This window comes from Puntigrus tetrazona, chromosome 3 (assembly GCF_018831695.1).
Source record: "Puntigrus tetrazona isolate hp1 chromosome 3, ASM1883169v1, whole genome shotgun sequence".
Classification (NCBI taxonomy): domain Eukaryota; kingdom Metazoa; phylum Chordata; class Actinopteri; order Cypriniformes; family Cyprinidae; genus Puntigrus; species Puntigrus tetrazona.
In genome coordinates this window covers 19,446,240-19,454,764 of record NC_056701.1, presented here as the reverse complement: position 1 = coordinate 19,454,764, position 8,525 = coordinate 19,446,240, and the positions used below count along the sequence as shown (strand labels likewise).

The following is an 8,525-nucleotide window of genomic DNA, read 5'->3' as shown; positions in this document are numbered from 1 at the left end:
ACACTGAAGGAGCATTTTGAATGTGATACTCTGAGGATCATACACATAATGCCGGTATAATGTGTAAAATAGCTGCTCTCATCGAAATGTAAGAAGCGGTTCAGATCATTTTCAAAACAGAAGAGTTTGGCATATTGTGACTGTCGAGAATATCGAAGAAATACCTGCAAGTGACATAATCTCATTGAAAGAAAGGACACACCAAACAAAAGAACATAAAGCGCTTCATAACTATGCCCTGTAGCTTTTGTATATTAAACCTGTGTCTCCTTGTGTTGCATCATTTTATGAAGAAAACCAGAGTATGGGTTGGGTTTGGTTAGAAAGTTTACTTTAAAATGAACCTGTTGAAGATTGAATAAATTGGACAAACCTGTAAGATTTTAAAAAGAATTGAAGTTCGGATGATTCGTTTAGTGTGGTTCTGATAAATCACGACAAAAACAGTATTATGAAAATATATTATTTATTACAAGTCTGGAAAAAGTGCACTCAATAATTTAATAAATTTTGTTTCCCTTTGGTCGACCTTGTGAATATAATGATCATAAATATGAAAAAGCATCCATCCTCAACAACGTTTACTGCAATCATCTTCGTCTTTCACTCCACGCATAATATATAAATTATACACGCACGCACTCATCACAATAAATTATATCTCTTGGTTAAAATAAATAGGCTTTTCAAATGTGTTTTTTTTTTTTTCCAGCAAAAATATGTGTTGGCGTTACCAGTCCAAAATCCAACAAACTGGATTAAAAAAGAGGATCTGTTCTTCTCCAGAACATTTTAATGATTGTATGTGGTTGTGTATCTCCTTGTGTCCGTTTTAACAAGGTCCTCAAGTTGCTCTTCTAAGTGAAGCCGTCTGTCGATGAATGCCGGTGCCGTAAAGTTTGGTTGCTTGCTTTTCGAAAGCATTGACCATCTGTTTGACCACCTCATCAAAAAACACTGTCGCTAATTGAGAGTGGAGCAGAGATTTGAATTCAAAGGACACCTGGAGAGGAAAAGCACAAATAAAGGTCAAATTAACACGTATTTTAATCAAAAGGTTAGCTTTTTTTGTGATCATGAAGTAGTTAGCTTTATGCTAAAGTTATTTTGTTTGCCTAATTAACAAAGGCACTGCTAACATTCATTCATGTTTTAGTCTTCATTCTTTTGAATCAACGGGTCCCTTAATCTCCCAAATCCCTGTCTCCTTCCTGCGATGTCCATCGCAGCATGTCTAATCTGGTGACATTTAGGTCGTACAGTTCCCTCCAGCAAAGGAATAGTTATCATGCCTGTCGTCGTTACTGGCTATTTAAGGAGAACCGGAAAGGCAACTCGCACGCGGTAAAAATAGCCACTAATCTGGTCTAATACCTCTGCTCACTTTGAACAGGAATTATGGGATTAAATCACCAAAGAGGAGGAACACCAGTAAAAGAAGTGTCAAACTGACGAATTTAGTCTGTGATAGTGTGTGCATGTCTCTGTATTTTCTGGTTGCACTACTTACAAAGAACTCTACGTTGCAGGATTGGGTTTGGCCTGCGGCTCCAGGAGTAAATCGCCACAGCGTCTCAAGGTGATTAAAGAGCGTCCCGTCTGTACACACCGCCTGAAACACAAGCGCATACTTCAAACGGACAGCCACTGGCATCTTACTAGGCCAATGTGTTACCTGATCCTTATGATGCATAGACATGTTCAAGGCTTATCAATACTACTTAATCTATATTAAAACTCTTTTGTGTTAAAATAAGAGTAGTTTAAACTGTTGTCTGCTTTACGAATAGTTTTTGGACTCACCCGGACTTGGTGGTTCGGGATGACTGTGACCTCGGAGGTGTAGCGTTCAATGATCGGGGGGAAGCCGATTTCAAGTTGAGCTTTCATGTCCCCGTTCCGCCCCCTTGTTACCTTTGACTTCTTGCACCAAGGCACAAACTGCTGGTACTGGTCCACATTGGCAACAATGTTGTACATCTGCTCTGGCGAGTAGCTGGAGGAAAAAACAACTTTTATCAACAATGATATTGCTAAAGGAGAATTAAGTTGGCCTTAAAGTGAAGATGCTATGGTTTTATGTGACAGCGGTGTGTGCGTACCCAATGCTCCGGCTCTCCGAGTACTCCATTCTCCGTGTTATGAGAGGGGCTGACAAGTTAATGAAGCTCCGGGTGGGCACCATCTGAGAAGATGCGGATGGGGAAGGTAAGCTTACCCGCCTCGTAGCTAATATACCGCATGAGCTCAAATGTCTAAACAAGAAAATAGAAACAGAAGTTGTTATTACCAGACAAAAGCAGAATACCTGGATATCAGAGCCACGACAGTCTTGTCGTGTTTCTGTAAAGGGCGGCATCAGGTAACTTGCACGTTGACAGATTTGTTCTCAACAAATGTAAAAAGGACGATGTGACGCGGTGTTTTTAGAAATTTCTGTGTTGACCAGGTAAAATGACGCACTTTCTAGTAAACGGCAAAGAGCAGCCGATCGATACAGGTCAACCCGTTTCACCGCTGTGTGGCACGAGGCCAAAGCGCGCGCAGCTGTTATTCGAACGATGCGCGTGCCTCAAGTTCCGATCAGGATTCTTAAAATAAAAGTAATTCGAATTTAAAAAAACACACTAAATATATCCTGGATAAAAGACTTATGTTATAGTTGCGTTATAGCATCGGGAATGTTTGACAGGTCTTCTGGCAGGCTCGCCGCTCGCAGCAGCTCTTTCAGTTTTACAGTCTCGTGACTTCTCTCTCTCCTGGGAGTTATTTTACGCCAGCACTAGCTGCTCTTCTGCTTTGTTCAGCATTCCTACACAATTCACAACTACCTTCAACACAGTCGAAAAAAATCACCCGGCCATTACCTGAACTATTCAGTGCGTATTTGGCGGTTTGTTCAGGTATAATCGCCTAAATTGAATCATTTAGACTAATTATTTATTAGCATAATGATTTTTTATCTTATTAATAAAAAGCCGTTTTGTCAGTATCAAATACAGGCTGAGAGATGCGCTGGTACCTGACGGTGCAGTTGGAGTTTCTCCTCATGGCATCACACGAGTGTCTTTCTGACATCTCCAGAGCCCGGACTAAAAGCGAAGTGGCCTTCTTTGCCATTTGTGCTATTGGAAGCTTGTAAAATCCCTGCGCACTGATGACCGTGTCGATGGCCGTAATAACCGGCGGCTCCGCTGGAACTGAAAGACGGCGGGGTGGCTTTACTATTAAGGGCAGAGCTGTAGAGTGACGCTCCGAGGGGAGGAGCTGAGAACCGGCTCTCACAGGTACTCAGACGGTCGTCAACTTATTCACCTTGAGGGGTTTCTCTCTGGCGCGTCATTGACTGAGAATGCGCTTTAGGGCAGTGGTTCTCCTCCTTTTGAATGACCCAGCCCCCCCACCGCCGCCCCTAAGGCAATTAGCCCATATCCAGGTTTGCCAAGATCATGGTGGGGACCAGTTGCTGAAAGACTGAATAAACAAATTTTTGTCTACGCCCGAGAAGCTGTTTCACTCAGATATATTCTATAAGAAAATGCAATAGCAATTTCCATTTCCAAAATTTCCAATTTCCAAAATCAAGACGTTTACTAAGATTAAACTGATGAGATGAACAAATACACTTTCAAGTGTAAACTGTCAAAATTTTATAAATTGGTTATGTACAAATAATAATAGACCAATGATGTACTATTCGTTATTTATTAATAATTATATATTAATAGATCTTTCCAAAACCTTAAACATTTTAGCTTTTAAGTAAGTTCATTTCCATGCTAAATGTCTGGAGGAGAGGAATTGTGTAGCTCTGTCCGAGCCTGACCCAACATGTCATTAACCCAAAGAGGAACAGCAGTAATCCTGATAAGGCAGAGTCAGTAAGTCACTGCAGTGATTGGCTGCTGGAATTAAGGTGATACCACAGAGGGGCTTAAATGTTAACTTTTTTATTCGGAACAGGACTGCAAAGTGCAACTCAATTCTGTTGTGTAATAAGAGGAACATCAACCATGATATTGCAAGAACGGTCTTGATGTAGAAAATGTGGACTCTCGCAGTCAGATCAAAGTCCACAGTTCTAGGTGAGTTGGCGCTGCGGTACACATGGCAAACACATTTATAGTCAAAAATACACCTATACTTTATAACACTTATATCTGCCTTTATATCTGCCTAGTGCAGTCAGCAGCAGTTGTATGCAATACAGTATGAACATTTTTATTTTGGAAAAAGGCTCCTTAGACTACTAAAATAGCCTATACATCACACTAAGAAAAAAATACGTTTAAGAAGTGCCACTGAGCCAAGATATAGTCTTGTTTTCTTACGAGGCCGAAACAGTGCATTGTGTTCTGTGGGTTACTGAAACTACATATATTATGAATACAAATGTATCATCCCTTTGATTTAATTCAAACCCACGGACTAGACCACATGCATTGCAATGGCTGATCCTTGCATTAAGTGGCTTAAGTTGGTTATGTGACTGTCTCACCAAAACTGATCTCTCGTGTTAGATCTAATCCTCTTGAATAGTGCCTGATCAGAGTCCTCAATTTAGACCGGACACCGTCAGAATACGCAAATTACTACGTCAGTGTGTGTATGTTATTGCACCCTGTCAATGAACAATCTCTGCTGTCCTCTGGAACTGTACTGTAGTGTGAAATAACAGGGCAAAGGAATGGTAACTTCCTGTTACCTTTTGCAAATTATTGCATAACTGACTTATAGGTTAAGCATTTATTTCTTGTTGTGTGGACAAATAGGTTGAAGATCTACAAATACCAGAATGAAGGTGTGATCTGTGGGAACTGAGATATACTGGGCATCTCATTGGTGACATTGGCGTTTGGTCCAGTTCACAGTGTCCTTGAACAAACGCTCGCAAAATAGAGCAAAATAATGACCTTGCATTGATTTGGTGTGCTCTGACCTTACTGTTCTCTGGTTTTGGTAAACAGATGAAGAAGAATGTAAAACACTGATGGTGGTCTTGTGCGAAAGAAGCAGAAATTCCTTGAGAGTACAGAATTCAACAATGAGGAATGAGGAACACATACTAGCAGATGAAATACACTTTATTTCCACTGGTTTTGTGTTGTACAAATCACATAAGTAGTATGAAAGTGGAAGTGGAAACACTGCAGTACAGTCAAAAGCTTTTAAACTGTAAATATAGTGTGTTGCATACTTTAGGGCTCATGAAAAGAATCTCATCACATCTGTGGATCTGTTTTGGGTTCAGAAAAGATGAGCTTGCTCATTGCTCGGATGTACTGAGAGCCATCCATGGAGGAGAGTTTGAGGCTGCTCATGGGTAGCAGGGCTCTGTTAGTGTAATATCTGAGGAATGGAGTTTGGGCTTCGATTGCCTCCATATACACCTAACAACAGAGACAAGAACATGTTAAATATGTGTGGTATCAATTATGAAACTATATTTTTAACAGACATATAGACATGTGCAAACATATCTAACAACATGATACTATTCTTTTCAGTTAAAACCAATTCTAAGAATATAAATCCCTCATTAGCCTCATTAAGTCAGATCGATTGACCTCAAAACTGTTTCCATAGCCATTCATTAAATGTGCTATTTTAGTCAAAATGACCTCAGAGAAGTTTAAAAAATACGAGCATTATTTTGACATATTACTGTAATATTAATATTTTTGTGTGATAATATGAATATTTTTCTAGGCCAGTTGTTTGTTCTCAACAGAAGCTTTAAGATAAATTTATTTAAAAAAATTTTTTTAAATGCAATTCTATAACAGTCAATATTTCATATCTGTTTGTTGATTTGTCTCAGAATCAAGCCCTGATGCCGTGAGTGTCTCCCAGCACCTGTATGATGTCCTCGGTGTCCTGAGCGGCGTTCTGGAACACAGACTGGCAGTGCTGCAGGTACTGATCATACAGGCTGCGTGTGTGCGCGTCAACTTCCAGCGCTTCGTCGCTGGGCTCCGTCCTCTTCAGGTTCATCAGGAAGTCTGTATTGACTGGTCCGCATTCAATCAGGCTCACACTGCAGCATGGGAGAGATGTAATGGATTTAGGATGGTGTAGCGGTACCTGAGCAATTTATCAGAGGATCGTTTTGGAACATTTAATAGGCAAAATGGTTCTCCTTGCTCATGCGAATGCAGTTGTGCACATATAATACTCACTGGATATTGAAGTGCTGGAGCAGTATAGCCAGGCTCTCACAAGCACCCTCTACTGCAAATTTGCTAGCACAGTAGACCTCATTGAATGGTAGTCCTGAGTTTCAGACAAAGAGTGGTTATTTATTAATTTACACACATTTTCTAATTTCCATTTTTATGAGTTTAATTCTTATTGTAAGCACAAAATGTATGAGGATTTAAGCTTCAAAAGGGGAAAAAGTGCCAATAGTGTAAGAAAAAGAAACTTATTTGAAAGGTGATTTTCTCTGAAAATAAGTGTTTTTATAAACATTTTACTTATAAATTTTGCAGTTGTGTTTTAGATGCTCAGGAATATTGTCTTATGCATATGTATTGGGATTTAAAAGACTATTCATATTACATTAATAGTTATATTATTGATTCATCTGCACTACCCAGCGATTAAGCTGCACATTAACTCTACAACAGTGACACCTATCAAAACAAACTGAATCGACACTGAACGAAAATTAAGCTAAATAGTGACACTATATATATTAATGTGGCAATGTTTTTTTTTAAATGAAAAGACAAGATGCAAACACCGGTTAAGAAAATTATTTATGGAATGAATTGCTTTGCTTCTCTGAGCAATTCTCTCTCTCTCTCTCTCTCTCTCTCTCTATCTCTTTTTTCACTGTCTCGCCCTCCTAACCTTGAAGTCCTCCCATGCTGCCGGTCACAAGGATTCGTCCATGTCTCTTTTTCTTCATGTCTGGTAGGAAGGTTTGTATGGTGCGGAGGGTGCCCAGCAGATTGACGTCCAGGATTGCATGTATAGTGTCCAGTGAGTGGGCTTCCAGAGGACCCATCAGACCTACACCTGCATTACAAACTAACACAAATATGTTGGGGAGAGAATTAATCAAATAATTGATCTCTTTGGTCATAGCGTACAGTATATAAATACTTTTAAGGAATCCTCTTCATTTGGACTTATACCTTGCTGCGATACAAACTTTTTTCCTTTGAGAAGCCAGAATGTGTCACTTTCTCTTACCTAGTATATCAATTCTGCCCTCTGTAATGTTTTTCTTAGCATCAAGTATAGATTGCTGGTCTGTCACATCCATCTGAAGTATGGCCATAGTGTCTTTATGCAGTCCCCTCACACTCTCCAACAGCCGCCGCTTCTTGTCCAGGTTACGCATGGTAGCGTAGACTAAACATTAATGATTATTTCACACTGATTATAACAACATATAAAGTAGACTTTTTACTTAAGTAAATTGTAATGTTCAGATGTACATACAAGAAAATAAAGTTCAAAATAAAAAATGATGTTGCATTTTTTTACCTTTGTAGGCTTTTGTCGGGTTTGATGCGAGATACACAGCCAGGCTGAGTCCAATCCCCGAAGAGCATCCAGTAATGAGAACAACTTTTTGCTCCATTTCTGCTAGTAAATATCGGTTCACGACACAAAGGAGACGAGCGCTGCAGTGTGCTCCGAGATTGAAGTTATGAGGTCTGTCTAACTGCTGTGTCTTTGAATCCAGTGGTTTAGCTTTCTCTGTTATCCCAAGGCCAGCTCAGTGCAAATATTCTGATTTCGCGCTCATTTTTTTTTCAACTCAGCAGGTGCAGCTTCAAACAGGCACACACAGTACATTCAGCAGCTGTGCTGAATCATAAAACTGAAGAAATGGTCACTAAATGTTTTAAAATGACTAATTATAATGTGGACAATTCATCAATGCTGTGATAAAAATGGGAAGCTCTACCGATGCCATAAAAGCAGGGTGTCAGTTTCATCACAAAGATTCATTTATAAGTGTTAAGGGATGTTGACGACAACTCCTATAGATCTAATCCCTTTTCCTATTTTGCTTGGAAAATGTTTTGATAATAGCAAAATCAATATTTTACAAAAGCAAGTTAATGTCACAAGGTGTTGACCTTCAGTTTTTGAAAGTATTTAAGACTTTTGTTTGGTGAGTCTGACAAAGCTGAACTTCTGTGTTGGGTGAGAATGCTGAAATCTGTGGTGTCTGACTGATTGTGTCACGTGATGTTGTTATAATTAAATTAAAATATTTACTCATCTATACTACTGCATATTGCATTGACTCACTAGTCCCTCTAGACTGTACTTGTCTAAAAATTAAACAAAAAATTATTTCTACCAAATTATAACCATACTTTAATATTTTCATCAACATGATTCGTATTAGAGTCTGTATCCAGTTCTTCTGAATGAAAACACATTTGATACACTTTTACTTAAACAAAAAACCCAACTTTATTAACAATGTTCTCTATCCATAAAAGACAATCATGCTTTTATTTACATAGTTACAGTATATACATATTGACTAAATGAAA

The 8,525-nt window shown here is 39.0% G+C and overlaps 2 protein-coding genes and 1 long non-coding RNA gene across 3 annotated transcripts; 1 reads left to right on the top strand and 2 right to left on the bottom strand.

Annotated features, from left to right (window-relative positions):
* Positions 1 to 449: 449 nt before the first annotated feature.
* Positions 450 to 3,354, bottom strand: si:ch73-141c7.1 (coenzyme Q-binding protein COQ10 homolog, mitochondrial). Its single transcript, XM_043235343.1, has 5 exons — positions 3,023 to 3,354; positions 2,103 to 2,255; positions 1,804 to 1,996; positions 1,511 to 1,612; positions 450 to 1,003 (listed from the first exon to the last, which is right to left on the bottom strand). Exons 1-5 carry the CDS (start codon positions 3,118 to 3,120, stop codon positions 845 to 847), a joined length of 705 nt encoding a protein of 234 aa, XP_043091278.1. The 5' UTR covers positions 3,121 to 3,354; the 3' UTR covers positions 450 to 844.
* Positions 3,355 to 3,953: 599 nt separating this feature from the next.
* Positions 3,954 to 7,640, top strand: LOC122341754. Its single transcript, XR_006250488.1, has 5 exons — positions 3,954 to 4,085; positions 5,822 to 5,916; positions 6,863 to 6,987; positions 7,240 to 7,352; positions 7,506 to 7,640. It is a non-coding gene; the product is annotated as an uncharacterized LOC122341754 (long non-coding RNA).
* Positions 5,103 to 7,594, bottom strand: hsd17b1 (hydroxysteroid (17-beta) dehydrogenase 1). Its single transcript, XM_043235344.1, has 6 exons — positions 7,498 to 7,594; positions 7,201 to 7,362; positions 6,856 to 7,035; positions 6,180 to 6,273; positions 5,857 to 6,037; positions 5,103 to 5,390 (listed from the first exon to the last, which is right to left on the bottom strand). Exons 1-6 carry the CDS (start codon positions 7,592 to 7,594, stop codon positions 5,223 to 5,225), a joined length of 882 nt encoding a protein of 293 aa, XP_043091279.1. The 3' UTR covers positions 5,103 to 5,222.
* Positions 7,641 to 8,525: the final 885 nt, after the last annotated feature.